We start from the raw sequence: 25,439 nt of genomic DNA on the forward strand, positions 1-25,439 counted from the left end.
ATTTGATTTTAACGTTAACATAATTTAGTTGAAAATTGAAGAGCCAATGAAAGTGTAAAAATAGTAAATTAAAAAATCAAATTAATTTTAGGGGGACAAATTGCGAAAGGGGTAAAGGTACAGCAATAAGTGATGAAAAAATGCGTGCGACCACGGCTAAAGCTTTGATTCAAATGGCAAGAGTGTTGATGAACAACTAAGGAAAAACAAAAATTAAAGTAAAGAAGTTCCTGCATTCAGGATCCAAGTCAGAATCTGAGAGAAACAGCAATATTGGTGTGATTATCTCTATCAGGATTCAAGAACATGATCCTACTAGTAGTGATGCTTCTAAAATCAAACTTGGAAATAAAACTTCAACAAACAACAGTACAAAAATTATCATTTACAAAGTACAGCAAGGCCCGGGCCTCTACTGCAGCATTCAAAAACACTGCCAAGCTTAAGGTCGTCCTGCATCAGTAGTTCCTCTTCCTCCCAAGGCGCTGCTCTGACCGTTGGCACCTCCCAACCACTTCTCCAGTTTTGCTTCTTTATCGGCTCTAAATTCTTCGTAGTTTTCTGATACAGAAAGCAGTTCATGGTCCGACAAGCAGCTCCCTTCGACTGCAAATTCTTCTTGTGATTCATCCAGAGTCTCACTTGAAATGGGCAATTCATCACGTCCTGCATCTAGCAGAGTAGAACTGGTGCTTGCAGCTGCAACCGGAAAAGGAGGTGTAGGAAAAGACACAGGTCTCTCACCCTTGTTTCGCGTTGATTGTTTATTATCAAATTGAGGCCACTTGAAATTGCTCGCCCGTTCTTTTGCAGACTTTAGTACTGATGACAGATAATTACCAGTTCTTTCGCCATATTGCTGTGTGTAAGCAGAATCAGGGCCGCCCCAAGAGCTCGTTCTTCCCATTTGAAAACCAAAACTTGAAGTACTGAGCAACCCCTTCTTTGGATGTTTGGTTGACATGATAGCTAGGGATTTGGTGATGTCTTGGATCATCTCATCAGCAATAGGATAGCCACACTCTTTCATAGACCTCACCACTGTGATAGAATCCTCCAAATCTTCAGTATGTAAAGTCATCTCTTGAGCTTTCTCCACAACATTATTCTTCGTGTTTATAAGATTGGGAATGGCATTTTGGGCGTGCTGTTGGATGTAGAAAAGCCCCACTGAGGGTTCATTAGCCACATACTTTATCATCTCTGCCAAACTTTCAGTTATCTCTAGAAAACCATCAGCTGTGGAGAATTCGTGCATCTTGCTGAGTGTGAGTGGAAGTTCATTGCTGGCTTCATCATAATTGTTAAAAGGAACCAAATGCCAAAGGAAAAAGCAGAATAAGTAAATAAGATGAACAGAATGACGTTTCCTACATAAAATTATTGTTAATAACGGCCCATAAATCAGCCCAAATACGTGGAAGAAGAAGCATAGGAGAGAGTGGAGATAGAAGAAAATCCTACTGCCACTAAAATCCTAGTCCTACTACAACTACAACAGCAGCAAAACAAGCCTTAATCCCACAATGTGGGGTCGGTTGCATGAATCCTACTATAATTATGCTACCAAAAATGTAAAATAAAATATATGTTGGATTGTGCTGGATTATGTTTACTCTTTTCGTTTCCCAGAATACCTTTTATCTTTTTTGATCCCTACCTAACGCAGGGTATCCCTTCCTTTATTTTATTTTAATAACTATTATTTAATCATTTTAGGACTTACTCTACTAAGTTTAGGAAGATTTAATTATTTCTTAATTAGTCTAGGATTCCTTATTTTAGAGTACTTAGGATTCCTATTTTATCCTTCCTTAGTTTTACTTTTCCTTTTTTTATTAGAATTTTTTTTTTACCTCTCTAATAGGAAGTTTAAAATTTCAAGCCTATAAATAGAAAGCCCTGGAGTTTATTTTAGGATATACATAGTTTTATTTCTTATAATTAAGAGCATTTTCTCTAATGGTTGACCCTTTGTGCTTGTGATAGTATTAGTTGAGTGTTTTCTTTATTTTGTCACGCTACACACTGTGTCAAGTGGTATTAGAGCAAAACAAATGTCCATTCAGATGGCAGATGACAGTTATTAGTGGCTGCCCTCTTGACGGTGATCAGAGAGTTGAGGCCCCACAAGAGTAAGATCATGGGGTAGGGTTGAAGGCCTTGAAGCAGAGAACAGATCTAAGATTCCAACATTTAGAATGACTTTTTGAAGAAATCGCAAATCGACTTGATGCTCTAGGAATTGATGCAAACAGAAATAGGAAAGAAGATAGGCAACCAAGAGAAGAAGCAGCTCATGTTCACCCTGTTGACAGACCTGTTCTTGCACGAAGATGTCAGGTCTATGTAGAAGACTCTGAAAACGATAAAGATTATGGGTTTGCTGAACCAGTTAGAAACATTGGTCAAAGAAGAAGAGCCAACGATTATGATGATAAGGACACCAACGATTTTCGTTTAAAGGTAGAAATTCCCTGTTTCGATGGAATTTACATATTGAGGATTTTCTGGATTGGATTGCAAAAATAGAAAGATTTTTCGATTACATGGAGATTCCAGAAGGGAAGAGAGTGCGGCTGGTAGCTTGTAGATTGAAAGGTGGTGCTTCTGCATGGTGAGAAAGATTGCAGACAAGAAGGAATCGCAAAGGAAAGACACCTGTTCTAAGCTGGTACAGGATGAAACAGTTGCTGATGAAGAATTTTCTTCCTCCTGTCTATGAGCAGATCCTGTTCTAACAACACTGTCAAAAAGCGGCAAAAAAAGATATTTGATCTGATTCCCTTGAAGGGTTCGAATGAATATATATACAAGATGTTCTACACAATAGGCAGCTTCCAAATCTAGATTTGGAGATATATACAATTTAAGATACAACCGAAACATATAATCAAGACATAATCTTCTAGAAGATGTAGCACATAAATATAGGAGAAAGCAAGATCAAGCACATCAAGTCCAAAAATATGGACAAGGTATCTTGAGGTAGTTTCTAACACTCTCCCTCAAGATTGTGAGTGAATGTCAAGTCCAAAAATATGGACAAGGTATCTCTTGGGTAATAATCTTTGACACACAACTCCTAGTAGACCTTTTGTCAAAATATCTGCCAATTGATCACTTGATAGTACAAATGAGGTGCAAATCAATCCACTGTCCAATTTCTCTTTAATAAAATGCCTATCCACTTGAACATGCTTTGTTCGGTCGTGTTGAATCGGATTGTGTGCAATGCTTATAATCGATTTCTTGTCAAAGTAGAGTCTCGTAGGTGTTGTCCAATTGATCTTGAGGTCATCTAATAGTATCTTAAGCCATAGTAATTCACAGATCCCTAGGGCTATTGACCTGAACTCTGCAATAGTATTTGATCGAGCCACAACATTTTGCTTCTTACTTCTCCAACTCACAAGATTACCTCCCAAGAATGTGCAATATCCAAATGTAGACCTTCTATCCACCATAGGCCCTGCATAATCAGTATTTTTATAGGCTTTAAGAGACATTGCTTATCCTCTTTTGAACAATATACCTTTTTCGGGGGTCCCCTTTAAGTAGTGTCAGATCCTATATACTACTTTTAGGTGAGTCTCCTCGGTATTATGCATGAATTAACTGACCACACTCACTGCATAAGCAATGTCCGTCCAAGTATGTGCTAGGTAAATAAACTTCCTTACGAGTCTTTGATAGGATCATTTGTCTACCACACCATCCTCTAGAACCTCTCCTAACCGGTGATTAGGCTCAACTGGTGCGTCACCAACCTTGCTTCCTAACATCTATCTATGTTTTCGTTAATAGATCAAGTATATATTTCTATTGGGACATAAAAATTCCCTCTTTAGAATGAGCCATTTTTATTCCCAATAAATACTTCAATTTGCCTGGTTCTTTGATTTCAAACTCCTTGACTAGACATCCTCTCAATGTTTCCATGTCCTCTATTCACCGGTTACAATAATGTCATCCACATATACCAATAATGTTGTCACTCCCCTTGTACCTAAGTGATGTACAAACAAGGTATGGTCTCCTTGACTTTGTTTATATCCCATACCGACATAACCTTTATAAAGCAGCCAAACCAGGCTCTTAGTGACTGTTTCAGTCCATACAAAGCCTTTTTTAATCTGCACACCACATTTTCCTTGGTCTTTGGCCCAAATCCTAGTGACAACTCCATGTAAATCTCTTCCTCTAGGTCACCATGAAAGAAAACATTCCTGACATCAAACTGTTACAGTGGCCAACCAAAATTAGCAACTAAGGACAATAGCACCCTTGCTGTATTTAGTTTTGCAACTAGAGCAAAAGCATCCAGATAGTCTACTCCTTAAGTCTATGTATATCCTTTAGCCACCAATCTTGCTTTGTACCTATCTAAGAATCCATCTGACCTGTACTTTATAGTGAATACCCACTTACATCTCACTAGATGTTTCCCTCTTAGTAAACTAACCAATTCCCAGGTTCGATTCTTCTCCAAGGCTGCCATCTCTACCTATTGCTCCATGGCATTCTTCCAATTCTCATTACCTATTGCTTCAGAAAAGGTCTTGGGAATAGGAATTGTGTTTAGGCTAGTCAGAAAAGCTTTATGTCTAAGAGACAATTTTGAATAGGTCATGAACAAATGTAGTGGATGTTTTGCACAAGTCCTTGTTCCCTTTCTAAGAGCAATAGGAAGGTCAAGGTCACAAGTGTGAGGTAGATCATGATCACTCGAATCAGGTTCAGCATCAGGTATTGAACAAAACCAAATAACCCAAGTAGAATAGCCTTAGGTATGAATAGAGATTAAATCAATCAAACTCATTGTTTGTATTAAATGAATGCCATATATATACAGGTGTAAGGCTACGATTTCTACTCCTAATCCTACAAGATATAGGATACAGTTCTAATTTAAATAGGTAGGTTACAGATAATCAATATCTTCATCTTTAGCAATATCTTCTTCTTTCCCTTATCTCCTTTAGGTCTATTCGGTTCTTTATTCGGCTGCTTATCCTCCTTTTATTCAAACACCAATCCATCCTTATGTTAAAACTCTTTAACCGAATTCTCCAATAGGTATAATAGATGATGTTTCAGGTTTAGTAGGAGAAATGATAGTAGCAGGACATGGATCAAATGTTGTAACCTGCATAGGTGGAGGAACTACTTTTCTCCTATAGTGGACAAGAAGTAAGTGGTACAGTCTTTCCTTGTATCATACCTGTCCTCTAATATGGCAGCAGGGAGAGAGGAAGAAGGTAGGTCAAGGAGGAACAAATCCTTATTCCTATCCTCTAGTGCTACAGTCTCCCCCTGAGGATAAGTCCAAGCAAAGTAGGGTTTATCCTCGATAAAGGTAACATCAACTGAAATAAAAAATTTCTTAGTAGGAGGATGATAACACTTGTAGCCTTTTTTAGTGGAGAAATACCCAATAAACACACGCTTGAGGGCACAAGAATCCAGTTTGCCTCTATTAGGAATATGGATATGGATAAAAATGAGACAACCGAACACTTTGGGTGTTAGACAATTAGATGCATTGACTTCAGGAAAGGCCTTTGTGAGAAGTTGAATTGGACTTTGGGAATCAAGATGGTTAAGAGTTTTGTCTCGAGTAAGAATGATGTTGGCAATGAAAGTGCATCGATATTTAATAGGGTATAGATAGGCGATGGCCAACTTGTAATTAGAATTTAAGTTGAGGGTTAAACCGGTAATATCCATACCCGATTATGTAATTGCCTAGGAGTTAACGTCCTAGTTTCTATAAATAGGGCAGAGGGCTAGGCGTTCATTGATGCATGATATTCACGAGAAAGCTAAAAAGAAAAGGTTGTGTAATTAGTGATAGCTCTTTGTAATCTTGTATGCTTATAATCGTGGGCTCGAAGGCTATACTGATCTCGTTCTAAGAAATCAGAGAAGGCTGCTCTCGGAGGATTCTAAAGCTGGATGTAGGGTTGTCCTAAGGGGCAATCTGAACCAGGATAAATCTGGTGTTTCTTGTTGGTTTGCGTTTTCTGTTTCTATCTCTATTTCAATTCAAAATTCTATTATTTTGTGTTCTAGTTTGTTTCGATAGATCTATGAGTGCGCGCACATGGAGAAGCTATAATTTCGTCTAAGAAAACAGTTTCCAGTATTCCCAAGATAACAAAGTCTCCTAGAGAGTAGCCGGTTAATGAGGAATGTGGTTGTTAAGACTGCTTCTCCCCAATACTGTTTTGGAACATTACTATGGAAGAGAAGAGCCCTAATAACAGCTAAAATATAGCCATTCTTTCTCTCGACCACTCTATTTTGCTGAGGGGTATGAATACAAGAAGATTCATAGAGTATACCCCTCTGTTTTGGAACATTATTGTCAAACCTAAACCTTTTTATCTCAACCATAAACTGTGTTTTAATTATGTTGTAAAACATTGGAAAAACAGTGTGCATTTCAGATTTAGTCTTTAGTAAATACAACCTGAGTGCAATCATCAACAAAAGAAATGAACCATCGTGTCCTTGAGATGTAAGGAACAGTAGGACCCTATACATCACTATGAATTAGTGTAAATGGAAGGCTACTTCTTTTATTAGAAAGGGAAAACAAGACTCTTTTTTGTTTTGCAAATTCACACATCACCGTGGAATTCCCTAACATCTAAACCTTTATGTTAACTAGGAACACTGAAAATCAATTACTTAGAAGGATTAAACCACTCTCAATCTCACCCACTCCCGAATGAGATAACCGAGCAGAATTAAAAACACAATATTAGAATTGAAAGAGATGGGAAAAGAAAATGCAAACCACACAAGAAACACCAGAATTATCTTGGTTCAAATTGTTCTTGAAACAATCCTACATCCAGCCTTAAGACCTCCTACCGAGAGCAGCTGTTTATTCAGAATTGATCAATACAGCAGTATCTACCCAAGTACAATCTTCATCTTTCTCCCGAGATTACAAAGGACTCACAGATTCTCTAGCCTTTCCTCTCGCATAGACTAAATTGCACTTGATGTATCTCTCTCACTCAAACAACTACCCTGCCCCTTATTTATAAAATAAGTGGGTGGACAACCCAATACTAATACCAGGTTTAGATATTATCGATTTTAACCCCCTAACTTAACTAATTTACAGTTAGCACATCTAAAACCGCCTATCTATATTTTAGTCGCTTAACTTGATCACCTTCATTACTCAAATCGACAGTGTGTAAGATTGTGAGAGGCTAAATTCCTTCTAAAGATTCAATCCAGTGATCCCTAAGTTAACACTTTGAATAAGAAAAGACACAACAATTTAAGAACCATAAAAGAGGGATGACCAAGAAGAAAGTGATGAAGCCACGACTTATCTTTATTGGACCAAGCAAGGAATGATACAAGGGAAATTCTCCTCTTATGAGACTACTCACTTAGTTCTTCAAGGTAGTAAAGTCCAACCCTTTTCCCTAGCACGTCAAATCATCCTCATCGTGTCCTATTCCTAAAATTCAAAGAAAGTTGGATAGAAAATGACACGACACTTAGCATTTGAGGTGAGTTTTTGAATGGAGACAAGGTTTGTAAAGAGTTTAGGGACATGAAGAACATTCTTGAGGGTGAGATGTATGTTTATAAGGACATCTCCTTGGCCAGCCACAATGGTTAATAATCCATTAGCCATAGTTATTTTTCTGGAACTAGAACATGGTGTATAAGAGATGAATCGATGTGAGGAACATGTCATATGGTCTATGACTCCAAAGTCGAGAATCCAAGTATTCGGATGAGATATATCATGAAAGGTAAGAGAAGAAGGAGAGATACCTATGAAGGCTAAAGAACAGGTACTTGTCTCAATTTTCTTTTCTAATGATCCCAACAAACTCATTAGTTTTTCAATCTCTTCCTAGTTGAGTTCCATTGCATCTATCTAATCTGGAACTTTCCTTTCAGTTAGCTAATGGCCACTGGCCATAAAGACTTGTCCCTAGCCCTTAGGTGGCTTACCATGGAGTTTCCAACATTTCTCTAAGGTGTGCCGAGGCTTCTTACAATAGGTGCACCACAGTGAGTCATTGTTGGTCATCATGTACGAGTCTAGCACCTTCTGTTCCTCTCTAGATCCCTTACCCTAACTAGAATCCTTCAAGGTGGGTTGAGCTATTTGTAGTAGAACCATGAAGCATTACTCCTCTTCGTCCTTCCTCTACACACACAATGGAGATTGCCTCATTTAGAGACGGCAAGTCCTCCTTACCAAGGATTTGTACTCTCACTGCATCAAACTCCATGTTTAGGCCTACAAAAAAGTCTTAAGTCCTTTCTTTTTCAACAAAACTCTTTTGTATAACTGCATCTTCACTGTATTTCATCTAAATGCATTGGTAGTGTGATCTAACTCCTGTCCTAGTGTCTACAATAGATTTACATACTCAGTGATGGACCAAGAGCCTTGCTTGATGGCTACTACTTTGGTCCCAATCTCATAAATCTGAGCAACATCATGCACTTTGGAGTTCATAGCGTCCCAAATCTCCTTGGCAGTCTTTAGAAACATGACTATCACTAATCTCTGGCATCATGGAGTTCCAAAGCCAGGACATGACTAAAGAGTCCTTTTCATCCCAGGTTGCGTACATAGGATCACTCTCCTTTGGCCCGATTCCAAGTAGGTGACTTAGCTTCCCTTTACCCTTCAAAAACATTTGTATCAACTAAGACCACTTCAAGTAACTCCTTCCATTCAACCTGTAGGCCACTTGGATGTTTTGTAGCTCTTCTCCTAAGATTACACCATTACTTCCAGCAAAAGGACCTCTATTGTGCCACTGGAATCAGCTGAATCACAAAGACTGGTAATCGACTTCCTATGGCTCTAATACCATGTCAAAAAGTGGCAAAATAAGATATTTGATCTTATTCCCCTTGAAGGGTTCAAATGAATATATATACAAGATGTTCTACAACAATAGGCAACTTCCAAATCTAGATTAGGCAGTTTCCTAATCTAGATTTGGAAATGTATACAATTTAGGATATAACCAAAACATATAATCAAGACATAATCTTCTAGAAGATGTAGCACATAAATATAGGAAGCAAGATCAAGCATATCAAGTCCAAAAATATGGACAAGGTATCTCGGGTAGTTTCTAACAAATACCAATGGTATCATCAAGGTCGGAAGACAATGCATGAATACACTATAGAACTCATGTGATTGGCAGAGAGAAATGACCTTAGGGAGACAAAGGGCCAACAAGTGGCGAGGTATTTAGAGGGATTGAAGCCAATAATTATAGATAAAATTGGTGTGCAAGTGTTGCAAACTTTATCAGAAGCATGAAATAATGTGATCAAGGCAAAACTGTTGCTGTAGAAAAGACCCTAATGACTTTTGAAACTTATTGAGCTACTAGAGAAAGAAGTAAGCCAGTTCCATAGTTTTAACAGCCACCACAATCAATACAAGGAAGATTGACAAAGAGAAGATAAAGCCACTAGAAAGAAGCCTATGAATGAGGGGAAGGATGAGCAGAAAACCCTTAACCCCTATGCAAAGCCGATACTTGGGAAGTGTTTCAAGTGCAACCAACCAGGCCATCGTTCTAGTGATTGCCCACGTAGAAAAGCTGTGAATATTGTGGAAAGAGAAAAGGAGGAAGAAGAATTCTGCTATGGTCCAGATGGAGAAGATGAACAGTATGAGGAGGATGAGGTGCAGGTGCAGAGTTACATACTAACAAGAATGATGTCAGCACCAAAGCAAGAAGACAAAACACAATAACACCAATTGTTTTGAACCAAATGTACCATCAACAACAGATTGTTTGTTGTCATTATTGATAGTGGGAGCTGCAAGAACATAATAGGCAAAGAATCGGTGGATACCTTGGGGCTAACAGTTGAGAAACATCCTAGTCCATAACTATTGCAGCTGATGTTGGAGATCATGTGATTAATATGATTAATCTAATAAGTCAATTGGAAATACTTGATTTCACAATACTAAGACTAGATCTTCAGGAACTATTTGGCATCAAAATTTGGAGTTTCAAGAGTAGATTTGGTGTTTCAAAAAGTTGATCTAGTGTCTTGAAGAAGGCATCAAGAGTTGATGACTCAAAGGAGCAAGGATGCCGAGAGGACTCAAGCATATATGATATGTGAATATCTTTCTGAAAGCCATTTAATTAAATCCAGAGGCTCAAATTTAATTAAATGTTTAAGTCCATGATCACCCAGATTTATTTTATGCATTTGTTTTATTATGTACGTGATATATGATTAAAACTTATCATAGCCCACATGCACAAAATAATATTAGATTAAAAACGGTAAAAATGCTTTATCGTAGCCCTCCACCGTCATAGGGAAACTAATAGATAATTGGGTGTGCCCTAACTGTATGTTAGGATTAGGAGCTCTTAGAAACTCAATCAATACTTTTAGTTCGTCAATTCTCTCAACACTCACCCAAAATCAACCCACAACAGAAAAAATATAAACTGGAAATGAAAGAACAGAATTAAACAAAGAAATAATAAAAGAGATACAACCAAACCAAACAGTAGGCGCAAGATATAACCTAGTTCGAACTGATCAAAGATCAGTCTTACATCCAGCTGCAAATCCCAAGGGCAACCCACACCCACTAGAAACCGGTGAAAAATAGATTACAAGAACCCTCCACTCTCTATCACACAAGTACACTACCCTCTCACAGATATTACAAAGACTCTCTTTCTCTCAAAGCATTTTCTCTCCTCTCGGCAATTTCACTTATATACAGAGACAGAAATGAATGATTGTTGTTATGTCCAATTGCCTACCAACGCCTTCTATTTATAGACCATAGGGGCATTAATTACAAAGTCTAATATTTAGCCTATGCAAAGACTAAAACAACCTTCATAATAAAACATCTAAGTTATCTACATTCTAACTTAGAATTCCAGTTGCATTCACTCGCCAAATGAGTTCTACTGTCTTCTTCATCTCCTAGGCATATTACTTCATGCAAAAACCCAACACTACAGATATGTAGGAGGGTGCATTTCATGAAAGCTGTTTGACATACCTATCTAAAACATGAGATGTTGTTAGTGTACCAATATCACCATAGCCAAGAATCTATTATGTGAGATCATGGAGGTTCAAATTGATCACTGGCTGAGATGGTGGGTAAAATCTAACTAGTTCATTGGATTAGGTTTGTTATTTTATTGTTGCTAGTAGTGTAGTGGTTTTGAAGCACCAATGCATGTATTTATTATATATATATATATGTATGTATATATTCATTTTTTACTTAGTTATTGACGAGTCTTTTATATGAAAGCTTTAGATACTTCTCTTTTGTAAGTTTTTTTGCATCATGTCTGTTGAATTTTCATCATCAATATCGCAAACATAGGAATTAAATAGTCAATACCAATGGCAGGGGCGGTACTACATATATGTGAGGGTCCACAATTGCCCCGTCAACTTTTAAAATTGCCCTTGACCTCTTGATGTTGCGCATATAAATTACTATGCACAACCAACCCCCCCCCCCCCCCCCCCCAAAAAAAAAAAGATGAGGGATAATTAAGTAATGCTAAAAAAATTTAGCATATAGACTTGAAATTTCTGCCTCCCAACCCAAGATCCTAACTCTACCATTGACCCACAATATGCCCACAGTTGACGTAACTTAATTTTTAATATTGTTCACTACAATCATCAACACACTATGCATGTATACAACAATAACAACATATCCAACCTTTATCCCATTATGTGAGGTCGGCTATATGAATTCTAGACTTCCATGTATTTTTATCTTTTGTAATATTTTCATTTAGACCCATACACTTCATATCAAACTTTAATGTCTCTCCCAAAATCTTCGTGGGTCTACCTCTACCTCTTTTTTTTACTAATTGTTCCATTTCATCAACTCTCCTCACATGAGCGTCTCTTAGTCTCTTTCTCACATGGCCAAACCATCTTAGTCTAGTCTCTCTCATCTTCTCCTCGATTGACACTACTCCTAACTTATTACGAATAACTTCATTTCTAATTTTATCTTTTCTTGTATGGCCGCACATCCATTTTAACATCCTCATCTCCGCTACACTCGTATTTTGCTCATGTTGTATCTGACTGCCCAACATTCTAAGCCATACAACAAGACTGGTCTTATAACTGTCCTATAGAATTTTCTTTTCAGTTTTAATGGGATTTTACCATCACATAACACCCCCAATGCATTTCTCCATTTTAGCCAACCTTAATTCTATGAGTGACATCCTTGTGAATTTCTCCATCTTTTTGAATCACTGATCCCAAATATCAAAAGGAAGATGATGGAAGAGAAGGTTGTTGCCATCTAGTTTGAGAGTTTTGACATTGAAGAAGAGAGCCTTGACATGGCGATCCTTGGAGTCTACATTTTATTTTTGCAGGAAAAGCAAAAGCAACATAATATAAGAGAAGGCGGGACAAAGCTTAGAAGGAGAAAGAAAGGAAGGAAAAAGAGGAGAAGAATAAATCAGATTGTGAAGGCTGGAATTTGATTAAGAACAGGGCCAACAACTGTGAGTTCTTGGGGACAAGAAGAAAGGAGAGGGGAATTGTCACAACCCCAAAGATACCCAAGGCTATAATTGTAATTATAATAGTAGTTAGTTTACATGCATTTACTATATTGTACTCTAGGTTTTTGTTCATGTTTGTACCTTTCAGTTAACAGCTTATAAATAGGCTAATATAGGTAGAGAATAGGAAGAATTGAATGAGTTGAATTCCATATTTCCCTCTCAATTGTTCCGATCTCTTGTTCTCTTTGATTCCCTCTTTTTCGCTCTGTCTGACTGCAATTCTCCCTATATTCTTGTTGTTCTCCATTTTTATGTCTAATTCTCCCTCCAATTCTCTCTGTTCTGATTATATCTTTCCCAGTTTCTACCAAATTCCTCGGTAATTTCATATTCAAAACCAAGGAAAACCCTAGGTTCATGACAATACCGTATTCATTTTATACATCAAGATATATGTTGGACAAGCGAAATAATTTTTTTTATTTTTTATTGTTATTCTTGTTTTTGCATGTCTAAGGCACTTCACTTCACGTGTTGGTGCTAGACACAACTAAGGACACAATAAGACTTTTTAGAGTCAGACAACTTTGTTTGGGGCGAACTTTACAAATATAAAGCACGGACGTGGGGACACAACATTTTCCATAAAAGTAGGGCATGTCGTTGGGATACATTAATTAATAAAATAAAGTTTTATATTTCTCATGGCATAATGAAGTACCAAAATCGTATTCCAAAGTCATTTTCATTATCCAGGATTCCAAATGAGTAAGTCTAATCTAATTAGTCAATTTTCTGCTGGTCCATACACAGCAGAGAAAATTTAAAACTACTTGCTTTAACTCGCAGCCAAAAAGGGTCAACCATTCCAACTAGCAGAATTCGCCCCTCCTTTCTTCCATGAACCCACGAGTGTTATTTAACATATTCAGAAACAGTTAATTTTATTCGAGAAATTTGGTTACGGTGAAAGCAAGATCGAAAACCGTACTCCATTTCTACTTCAATCTTCCTAAAATATGTAGGCAACAGAAAGAGTATACACAAGACTTAACCCTAGACTACAGATATAAGATGCCAGGAACAGAAAGATTTACAGAACAGAAACCGTAACGTTCCAAATAAACAATGTAAAGGGAAAAGGGGGAAAAAAAAAAAACAAAGAGAATATATATAGATTAAAGATTAATTCGAACCTTAGAGAGATCGAGATCGAAGAGCCTTGAGCTTTGTTCGTTGACAACTCTCTAATCTATCTCTCTATCTCTCTGGAGACGGCAATAGCGAGAGGCAACAGGGAAATCCATCAGACAAATGTGGAGGAATCTCTTCAAACGGTGTGGTTTGAAGTCGCTGCCGTATCAAACCTAGTAGACCGGGCTGGTATTCCGATAAATTACTAAGCAAAAGGTCCAGAAAGATCGGACCTGACCGAATATTTGCTCCGAAAATATATATTTTCTCAGAAAGATTTTCCGGGAAAACATTCACCGAAGCTGTAAATCGATACCCGTCCAAATTTCAAAAGCATCCAATTCTTCGATTGTAAAAGACTCACTGATTTCCTCAATCTTACTGTCAATAATCAAAAAAGAAAGCAAAAAACAGAACGAACAGCTACAAACCGTAACATATGTGTAGAGCGGAATGGAAAAAGATGAACTCACCGGAGAAACCTAAAAGAGGAGAAAAGTGTGAGATGACAAACCCATCTCCAGATTGTATCTTCTGCAGCTTCTCATCCTCACTTTAATGCACCTCTCTTCTCTCCCTCTCCCTCTCCCATTTTCCCTCTCTCTTTACGTGTAAAGTAGAACCAAACAGCCATTATTTGTGTTTTGTCCGTTCTCTCAATCTCACGCCGACAACCACAGCCGGATACAGAGACCTTTCTTGATAATTACAGTTCCAGGCGATCTACAAATATCGAGTAAATTGCACCGTGACCCCTCAGGTTTTGTGAAATACAGAAAGTATCACTCACATTTAAAATTTGGACAAAGCTACACGAACGGAAACTTGGACAGAAACTTGGACAACTCTCATGCAATTACCATATTAACCCTCTAATAAAATTACCAACTTACCCATGATCTGTTTCACCTTCTCCTCACCTTTCTTTCACAGAGACGTTAACTCTGACTTTCACTCTCACACACTCTCTCTCCCTCTCTCTCTTCTCAAATCTCCTATATTGGAAACCCGCTTCTAACCATTTGTATCACTCTCCCACCTCTGTAATAGGAAGACCCCATCTCCAGTCAAACCCCATCTTCGACCAGACCCTATTTCTGGCCTTTCTCATTCTCAACGGGGAAACTCACTTCACCCTTAACAAAGATCGACTACCTGGGTCGTCTGTCGGAGGTCATCCTAATCGCCTCCTCCAAATCGGCCACTACCAGATCTACCAGATCTGCCCTCCACCAGTGGTTCATCGTCGGATAGGCAACCTACATTCTCACCCATTGATACTTCACCGATCTCTCACAGCAACAGCAAGTCCTCATCTGACTACAGTTCCTAATCTCTTCACTGGTATGTGTTTTGTTATGTATGAGTGTAATGGATTTTAATCATTTTAAGGCTGATTTAAAATCTTAAATCTCCTTTTATGCATCTAATTGCTTTCTTTTTTTATTCTGTACTTATCTGTTCTTGTATAATAAAGCGTCGTTTTCCTGTAATGGATGGTTTTGGAGAACAAATTAGCCTTAAAAAGTACCGACATGGCTAACTACATTGTCCAAACATGAAACAAACCGTTATAGGTATTCCAATATTCTGAGATGGACACCAATTTGGCTTCTAGTGCATGGCCAAGTTCAAAATAGTTTCTCCAGCCTCATAGGAATTTAGAAAATTAGTATTTGATGGAAAGAAATAATGTTGCAATTGCTAATGAAATCACTTCAGTGAAACCATTATCTTATGAAAGCAAAATTTGTTGAAAAGCCAATCCCATTGAATGAAAGAGTTAAGCACTCACTATTATGGCCAAATAAAGTGAAGCTTAAGCTACTTTAAATATTATCAAGTCTTCATGTAAGTTTATGGTATGCCTGAGACTAAAAACATAAGAAGGAGAGAAAACTAAAATAGAAAAACAAAACAAATATAAATGAAAACTTATAGAAATATTACACACACACACATGCGCATGCAGAAGAAAGGAGAATAGAATAATTTAAGTAATCAATAGTTTCCAAAGATGAATACAACGTTAAACATAGGTGCTAGCATAAAAAGAAAAATATATCATTAGATTTTGTTACCATTTCCAATTATCAGTTTTCCCCTCAAAATTTTAAAAAACGAAAATAAACAGCATTTTGTATGTTTGTTTAAAAAAATAGTTCTATTTTTTTTTGGAAAAATGCAAACACTGGAAATGTATTTCCAAGTTGCACATAGTTCATGGGTTTCTTTACTTGTTAATCTCACAGGCAAGTGCTTGAATTTGGGTCTTGTTCATCTTTATTTTTGGTGATATGATTTTTGTTTGTCATAGTAGATATTTGTGGACATAATTAGAGCATTACATCAGTACATGATGGGTGTAGGGTTCAGTTATAGGGTTGATGCATGAGCGATGTTAATGGCCAAATTTTGTGTTCAATTGCTATTATTTTCAGATTTTATTACCGACAAGGAATTATATTTTAGAAGACGAAGGAAACCAACAATGAGTGACATAGGTATGTTTATTTTATTTATTTTTTCAAATTTGGCATATATTTCTCACACTACAACTATATAAAACAAGCTTGCTAAAGGAATGTATGTGGATAATGCAAATTATAAATCTAACATTATATTATCATATTATTGTTCCTTGTTTTGATTCAGAAAATCATACTGTGCTTGCGGAATCATTTGAAGATAACTCGAGAACTTTGGTTGATAATAAGCAAATTATTGAAGATAATGAGTGTCCCGCATTAAACAACGAACTGCCAGAAGAAGACAATGAGCTTATCCCTAAGGTTGGAATGAAGTTCAATGACGAGAAGGAAGTTTTTGACTTTTATAAAAGATATGCTTACCATGTGGGTTTTCCTGTTAAAAGAAGGAGTTCGAATAAGGGAGATGATGGGTTGGTAAGATATGTGGGATATGCATGTTGTCGAGAAGGCAAAAGAAATATTAAAGGTAATACCTCCCTGAACCCTCAACCAACAATGCAATTAGGGTGTAAAGCTAGAATGACAGCATGTTCAGATATTTTAGGGACATGGCGAATAAACATGGTTCATCTTGAGCATAACCATAAAACAAGTCCAACCAAGTCTAGGTTATATCGATGCAACAGGCAATTAAACGAACATGTGAAGCGACAGCTTGAAGTGAATGACATAGCTGGAATTCCATTACACAAAAGTTTTAACTCAGCTGTTGTTGAAGCTGGTGGATATGAGAACCTGACATTTGTGGAAAAGGATTGCAGGAATTACATTGATCAGGTGAGGAGGTTAAGACTTGGAGAAGGAGATGCTGCTGCTATTCAAGCTTATTTTTCAAAGATGCAAGCCTTTTGTCCGGGTTTTTACTTTAGTGTGGATTTGGATGAAGAGTATCGATTGAAGAATGTCTTTTGGGCTGATAATAGGTGTAGACAAGCATTCAAGGAATTCAGCGATGTTGTCACATTTGACACCACATACTTGACAAATAGATATGACATGCCTTTTGCTCCATTTGTTGGTGTAAATCACCACGGCCAGTCGACACTGCTTGGATGTGGTATAATTTCCAATGAGGACACCAAGACTTTCGTGTGGCTCTTTAGGACATGGCTTGAGTGTATGGAGGGTCAGGCCCCTATAGGAATAATCACTGATCAAGATAGGGCCATGCAAAATGCTATTGAGATGGTCTTCCCTAACACAAAGCATAGATGGTGCTTGTGGCATATATTAAAGAAGTTGCCTGAAAAATTTGGGAACCATGGCTGCAAGGCTTATATTCTTTCAGCTATACATGACGCGGTGTATGAATCACAGAGTCCTGGAGAATTTGAGCAAACCTGGAATTCAATGATTGAGCAATATGCATTGCATGACAACGATTGGTTGTATGGGCTTTACAAAGAAAGAGACTGATGGGTCCCATGTTTCTTGAAAACTAGGTTTTGGGCAGGGATGTCAACAACACAGCGAAGTGAGGGTATGAATGCATTCTTCGATGGATATGTACACTCGAAAACCTCGTTGAAGCAATTTGTTGAACAATATGAGCGGGCAATGAGGTGTAAGGTAGAAAAGGAGTTTCAGGCTGACGTTAAGTCATTTTCTCAAATGATCCCATGTGCATCGAAATATCCCATGGAGAAACAATTTCAAGAAGTCTACACAATGGCAAAATTCAAGGAGTTTCAAGAAGAGTTCACTGGGACGATGTATTGCACGATTGTGTCTGCCGAAGAGGGATCATTGGGTATGAGGTACGAGAAGATATTATATTTGACAATAAAGTAAAGGAAAAAAAATATTCGATTGTTTTTGAGAAAGAGAAATGTGACATTATTTGCAGCTGTCACATGTTTGAGTTTAAGGGAATAATTTGTAGACATGTTGTGACAACATTGATCCACAATGGTGTCAGATCAATTCCTGAGAGGTATATCTTACGACGATGGAGGAGAGATGTCAGTAGACCCTACATGAGGGTTAAAATCAATTATAATGGTTGGATTAGTACACCTAGCCCATTAAGATACGATGAGTTGTGCAGTCAGTTTTCCAAGGTAGCTGACTTGGTAGCAAATGACGAAGAACGAACTCGGGCAACCATGGAGTGGATCCAGTCTCAATTGAATACATTGAGTATATCTTATGCGAAGCTAAGTTGTGATAGTAATATCTATGTTGAACATAGTGTGCAAGAACAAATCCCTAATTATGAAGAGACAGCAACAGCTTTAAGCGGGCAAATAATGGATCCGAGATGCTCCCAGACAAAGGGAGCCCCTAGGAAGCTTCACAATAAAGGCCCATTGGAAACAAGTACTAAGAAAGCGAAGGTATATTTTGTTATATTTTTTACTTGCCTCAAATTGATGACGTGCTCAATTGTAATAGTTATTACTTTCATTTAATGGCTAGGTGGGATCCTCGAAATCAAGTAAAGGCAAGGCCCCTAGGAAAAACATTGTTCAAGATGCTCAACCATTCAATCAAACTTTTCTACAAGATGCACAATATCATGCGCTCCCACCAATCTCCTACACACAACATATGTTGGTAAGTAGTAGGATAAGATTAGGCTAATAATATAACTTAGATTTGATGTTTTTTCGCAATGTCTTTTTGGTTATATCCTATGCTTTGCATTCATATTTTTTTTCATCTAATCAATGTTAAAGCAGACTACAATGCCTCAAACTTGGAATGCTGCTCACAAAATGCCTATGGTTCCAACATTTGGCACGGCTCAGCCTTTTGTGCCAATGTACCCACCCTACCAACAGTCAAATGACAACTTGCCAGATTTTTGAGATTGTAAGGCTTTGCATACAAGATGTGTATAGAGAATCCTTTATTCTTATGTGAATGAATCTTCATTCTTATATGAATGATTGTTAAACCTTCAGGACATGAGTGTATTTATAGCACTCATACATTTATTTGCTAAAAATAATTATTTTTGTTTAAACAAACCTATTTTCTAACCTTTTGAAACGTGTGCATGCATGATTATTATGTTGTGGATTTATATTTCATTGTTTTGAGTCTCACAATCTCATCTAATGTGTACGTCAAGTAGATGGAAGCTTTAGGTGGAATCCAAAATCTTTTTCAGCTGCTTCCAATAACTTGACAAAGGACATGCAAGAAGTTAGTGCAACCCTAAACTTCATTGCTTTGCAGTTGCCAGTAGCTAGCATAGGGAAGTGGCATGCCTTGGGGTTTACTTCATCCACAATTTTCTTGACAGAAACATTATTTTTGGCTTGTTTTACCAGCTAACAAAGCAGTTGTTGCTTTTGACTTTGAATTTAGATTAATCCATGTACTGTAAGCTTTTCTTTTTAGCTCTTTTCTCTGCTCAATTATCTAAGATATATGTATATGCAGTCAGTGTGTGTTAATTGAATGTTTACTCTAATTGGGTGTCAATATTCAAGTATTGAACCATCTAGCATGGGTTTGATCAAAATTGTTTCAATGAATAATACACTTACCTTAGCTTAATACAATTATTAATTGTTATGGTTAAATTTTATAATGAGCTTTGGTATGGTGTACAAAATTTTTGATGGAGTTTGGGGGGAGGACGTGACATATAAAATGGTGCTGGTTCTGGTGGCATAATGCTTTATACATTCAGGTTTCTTCCAAATTAATACATTCAGGTTTCTTCCAAGTTTCTATTGAAATTAATACACTTACCTTAGCTTAATACATTCGGGTTTCTTCCAAATTATCATCCCCAAATTCCTTTCTTTCTTTCTTTTTTTTTTATTTCTTAATTTTCCACCGACGCTAAGAACGGATTGAGAAATCTATGTTAATGGAAGTTAAAATTTTAAAAAAATAATGGATCTCCATTTGGGGGCATTTTTATCATTTCAATTTTTTCCTTTTACAATTATTTTACTAGCTAAAAATATTGGTTTATCAAGTTTTTCTCAAGGGAAATGAATCATAGCCCTTAGATTCTAAAAAAATCCCTTTCATTCTTCAATCATGCGTGAACGGATGAAGACAAAATTTCATATGAGCTTGATATTATGTAGCATGAATCCTATTATGATGAAATGAGTTTGCAGATTGCCTAGAAATGTAGTATCTAAATGTAAAGGCATTCTTATGGATGGAATAAGAAATAAAAAGAATTATATCAAAAGATTTCTATAGCTCTTGTTAGCTGCATTTGGACAAAGCGAAAATTTACTGAAGAATTGACTGCTGCATTTGGACAAAGTGGAAATGAAATTTACTAAAGAATTGACTGCTGCATTTGGACAAAGCGGAAATTTATCAGCAGCTGTAGTATATGCAAGTTCACAGCTTATGCAAGTTCATATAAACAATTGTCTAAAGATACATAGCTTTTTCATGTGTAGTAAAGTCACATATAGAATGTAAAACAGGTGACAGTTTCAAGATGAGGCGATCAAATTGATTATATACATAATTAACAATCAATAAACATACTTTCATGTTTGCTACCTATTTATACACTTATTACACTAAAGCCAAATATCTAAAATTACTATCATCATTTTTCATCAGACATACAATCAACAAAAAACAAATAAATCCTAACACTATTAGACCCCTAACAATCTTACCATTTTTCATCGTACACTCTTGGAGCTTCATTTTCAATACAAACTTTTCTTCCCTTATACATCTACAAACTTGCTCAAGCTTTAATATCATTTCTTTTCTTCTCACGGCCTTCTCTTTAAAAATTCTCATTTGTTCTTCAAGTATTCTTACATTTTCAGCTTTTTCTTTCTTGATATGTTTCAACTGATCCAGTAAAACTCCACATAATACTTTCTCACAACTTGTACGTTCATCATCGATCCATTGAAACCATCTACAATCATCATCCTGTCACCAAACCATCCAACAATCAATTCCATGTTAATTAAAAGTTTTTTCATTTATAAGATAACTTACCTTCCAAAATCGACATCGCAAAAATTTTCTCCCAAGATTAGATTTAGTCCATGATGTATAACACCGAACAGATACACCATGCTCACACATTATTCCATGATGAGAGGTAGAAGAGTTGATAGAAACTTCACTCATATCCACATTAGAAGTCATCTTAATTAAAAACAATCAAATTTGAAAAATATGATTTTATGAAATGATTGTACCTGAAATGTTTTAACATTGTCAATATCCTCCCAATTATATGCAAGTAAAGTGTGTAAAAAATATAATTAAACATTACATGAGACAAGAAAAAAGTATATAAAAAAACCAGAAAATAAATGTGTCAATAAAACACAGAAATAATCCTATGATGTCAATTGTTAGGAACCATATATATAATCACTTCATTAAAAAATTAAAATATTCCCCACACATTATTTCCACATTCAAAGGCAAAAGTATCTATAAGTGTATATCTTACTGTACATATAAGAAATGCATAGATTTATTGAATCTAATATAAACAAATTAAAATAACAAAAACCCATAAACTAATAGAACAAGCCATAGTAGTAGAGGTTTGTTTCTTTTACTTGTAAAATTGAGACCCATAGCAACTTTAATTAACAGCCTTTTAGCCTTTAGGAATGGGAACAGAAAATGAAAGGAGATGAGGGCAAGTGTTGTACACACATATCATCATGTGAAATCTAGGTATCAACTCTCTTCTTAAGACATTTCTATTTCATTTTCATGCAATCCAATACCTACGTTTTTTTATTTATTACAAAACATTATACTATATATCTCTCATCACCACCAACACCAAGGCAAGCCCTTTGAGCAAAACGCCTTCATATCATAATTGATATATATTATGGGCAAGTTAATTAATTAATTGTTGTTCTTTGTACATAACTTTCTCTGGATCCTATCAAATCAAATTATATAACAATATCAAAGAAATTAAAAAAATATATCTTTCTTAATTTCTAAATTCATTGGCGAGAAGTGAAAACAGCATAAGGGAGTTATGGTTTTCAATATACTAACTGCAACACTAGTGCTTAGTTATAGGCTTCTAGAACTAACTATTATCATATATATTTCAAGTATTTCCCAAGAAAAGTTTGTGTGCTGTGAGATTAACCCAGTAACTACAAACCAACAAAGATTCACATTCAATAAGCAACGAACAGAGCTAAAACAAATACAGAGTGAATACTTATTTTGACGATGTAAAATCGCGTACCAGTGGAGAGATCAGGAACCATAGATATAAAGAGCTGCTGCTGTTGCATTCGACGGAGAGAGAGATGGCAATGGAAGGCGGATCTGGCGGTGGCCGACTTGGAGAAGGCAGTGAGGCTGACCTCCGATCTTGCGTTGCAGAGAGAGCAAGTGAGATAGATGAGAGTAAAAGAGAGACTACGTACCAGTCGAGAGATCAAAAACTGTAAATAATGAAGAGCTACTGCTATTGCATTTGACGAAGAGAGAGATGGCAATGGAGGGCAGATCTGGCAGTGGCCAACTTGGAGGAGGTGGTGAGGCTGACCTCCGATCTCGCGTTGCAGAGAGAGCGAGTGAGATAGATGAGAGTGAAAGAGGTTGTTGATGGGTTTCAGAGCTCTGTTCGTGAAACAAAGAGTGAGAGTTTGCAAGTTGCTGGTGGGTTTCCGATTTGGGCAAGAGAGAGTGGGGTTTCTGAGCTCTGTTCTTGAAAGAGAAAGTGAGATGTAAAAGAGTGGGGTTTTTTTATTTTCAATCGCAAGAGAGAATAGGGTATCCTTTCTCTGTTTGTAAAAGAGAAAGTAAGAGATGAGAGAATCAGAGAGTGAGAGAGTCAACAAGGGCGGGCTTTCAAAAAATTGAAGTACGCAAAATATATTTATGTCAAAATATCACGAGATTATAGAGTTGTCTACCTTTCTGTCCATCTTTCCGTTCGTGTAGCATTTTCCTTAAAATTTATACTAATTAGTAATTACCCATGCGTTGCGTCTGAGGCCATTAATGAACAAATACCAATATTATTTTTGCTTGTAGATTCAATGGAAAGTGATTGAGAAGAATTTATATGCTAAACCACCAAATTACACTTTTTCATAATCTAAATCTAAGACTTGTTTAGAGAATTTATGGAAGAAATTTGTTTAGTCAAACATAAAATAGGTTTTATAATAGAGTTTAGAATCAAATTAAAAAAAAAAATCCTTGGTCTCTCATACATACATAGAGTTGCAATCGAACCGAGTCAAGTCAAGTTTCACTAGACTCGGTTAAGCAAATCAAAGCTCAATCTCAAACTCAAGTCAACCTAAAAGCATGGTTGGAGCTCGAGTTCAAGCTCGACTCGTTAAGAAAGATGTGTGATAGTAACAACAAAGGAAATGGTGTGCAATGGTGACGAAGATGAAAGATGCAACGACCATTGACGACAAGAGAAAAAGCAGAGGTAAGAAGAAAATGGCAAGAAGCAATTGTTAGAGAATAAGAGAAACAATCAGTCAAAGAAATAAGATTTTTTGGAGAGAAAAATCTACCTAAATGATAAATGATATAATATGTGATATGTTTGCACAGACTGTTGGAGAATAAGAAAAATATGATGATATGTATGTATATACAAGTGCGAATCCAGAGGTTGAGACTGGGAGAGGTTGAAACCTGTGCCAACCTTCCCCAAATCCGCCCATAAATGGAACAATGGGGGTAATGGACCCATTTAGTCATTAATTCTGCATATATACCTACACATAGGCTAAGGTGCAACACGAGATTAAGCTCATGCGAGCCCCCCTAAATTTGCTCGTGTGTATATATGTTAAATAATATATTTATAAATAAATTTCTTAATGTATTCTTTTATAAATATATTTTCATAAGTTAATTGCGAACTTCTAATCGAGTACTCGCAAGTCTCTAATCAAACTACCTTGCGAGCTAATGAGTTAAGTTATACTAAACTAAAACTCGGCTCATTTACAAATTAAGTTTCAAAATTAGTCTTAAATTTATTCGTTTACTTTAACAAATAAATTTTTATCGAAACAAATACTGAACTGCTTATAAATAGTTCAACTCATTTGTGACCCAATACATGTGTTGATGCTGATTATAGTGAACAATATTAAAAATTGAGTTATGTCATCAACTATTGGCATATTGAGGATGCCGTTGGTATTAACTATTGAATTTCTATGATTGCTGCCACATTTGATGATAAAAATTCAACAGATATGATGCAGAAAAACTAAACATAAGTATCTAAAGCTTTCATATAACAAAAGACCTGTCATAACTAAGTCAAAAATTAATATATACATGCATGGGCGCTTCAAAACCACTGCTAGCAACAACAGAATAACAAACCACTGGGTCTTTTTCCCCCAAAATCTTTTATTCCTTATTTCCAACTACATATACATATATGTATATGTATATACGTGTCAATGAAACTGGTGATCTATAGAGATGTAGAACCTTTTGTAAGTCCTAAATTCAACTATTGTCACGCGTAAAATTTCCTTAAGATTTGTTTTTAACTTATTAAATTTGTTTATATTTTAATGATTTGTACTTTTTAATGATGATAAAAATGTTATAAGTATAAGTGCAATTTTGTTCAATCCCTTTTAATAGAAATAACGTTACCCCTCATCAATTTTGTGGACCCTTGGTCTCTCTCATTTCTTCTCTTTCTTCTTTTTCTCCAGCAACCCTCTCGCCTCTCTCTCTGCCTCATCACCTTGTCGCCTCTCACGGCCTTGTCACCTTGCCACCTCTCACGTGCTGACCTCTATTGCATCTTCCCTGGTCAATCGCCACAGAGAGAGAGGATACAGAGACAAAGTGATGGTGAAAGGGTCAGCGATGACGAGAATAAAGAAATGTGAGAGAGAAGAAAATGGGGGTAGGTCTCTTGGGAAGGGAGACCTCCCCAAAATGACTTTTTTACCACTCTTTTCCCCCAAAACTAACGCGAGGGAAGGGGGGTAACATTGATCATTACCTTATCGTCTCTCACATGTCGATTGTCGCTGCATTCTCCCTCATCAACCGTCACAAAAAAGAAATATGCAAAAACAAGACGACGACAAAAGGGTCGATGGTAGAAGGAAAGCGACGAGAGCAAAGGAATGGAAGAGAGAAAAATAAGGTAGCCCCTTCCCTCCCCCACCCTAAAAATAAAAAAACCAAGGGGGTAACATTAACCCATTAAAATAGGGTGAACAAAATCGCACTT

General features: G+C 36.6%; 3 protein-coding genes across 6 annotated transcripts; 2 read left to right on the forward strand and 1 right to left on the reverse strand.

The window, feature by feature from the left end:
- Window positions 1–191: 191 nt before the first annotated feature.
- Window positions 192–14,439, reverse strand: LOC127806276 (uncharacterized). Of its 4 annotated transcripts, XM_052343468.1 has the most exons (3): window positions 14,240–14,439; window positions 13,769–14,147; window positions 192–1,286 (listed from the first exon to the last, which is right to left on the reverse strand). In XM_052343468.1, exon 3 carries the CDS (start codon window positions 1,256–1,258, stop codon window positions 443–445), a length of 816 nt encoding a protein of 271 aa, XP_052199428.1. In that variant the 5' UTR covers window positions 1,259–1,286; window positions 13,769–14,147; window positions 14,240–14,439; the 3' UTR covers window positions 192–442. The 4 variants fall into 4 exon arrangements, with proteins under 4 accessions (XP_052199428.1, XP_052199429.1, XP_052199430.1 ...); XM_052343469.1 differs by lacking the exon at window positions 13,769–14,147; XM_052343470.1 differs by lacking the exon at window positions 13,769–14,147 and having other exon boundaries at window positions 192–1,290.
- On the forward strand, window positions 9,503–17,674 carry LOC127805605 (protein FAR1-RELATED SEQUENCE 5-like). Its single transcript, XM_052342354.1, has 3 exons — window positions 9,503–9,719; window positions 16,208–16,270; window positions 16,422–17,674. Exons 1-3 carry the CDS (start codon window positions 9,503–9,505, stop codon window positions 17,672–17,674), a joined length of 1,533 nt encoding a protein of 510 aa, XP_052198314.1.
- A 39-nt stretch (window positions 17,675–17,713) lies between these two features.
- LOC127805606 (protein FAR-RED ELONGATED HYPOCOTYL 3-like) lies at window positions 17,714–19,068 on the forward strand. Its single transcript, XM_052342355.1, has 5 exons — window positions 17,714–18,015; window positions 18,105–18,191; window positions 18,306–18,594; window positions 18,677–18,814; window positions 18,940–19,068. The coding sequence occupies exons 1-5, from the start codon at window positions 17,714–17,716 to the stop codon at window positions 19,066–19,068; spliced, it is 945 nt and encodes a 314-aa protein (XP_052198315.1).
- The last annotated feature ends 6,371 nt before the right edge of the window (window positions 19,069–25,439 follow it).

Source organism: Diospyros lotus, chromosome 7 (assembly GCF_014633365.1).
Source record: "Diospyros lotus cultivar Yz01 chromosome 7, ASM1463336v1, whole genome shotgun sequence".
Taxonomy (NCBI): domain Eukaryota; kingdom Viridiplantae; phylum Streptophyta; class Magnoliopsida; order Ericales; family Ebenaceae; genus Diospyros; species Diospyros lotus.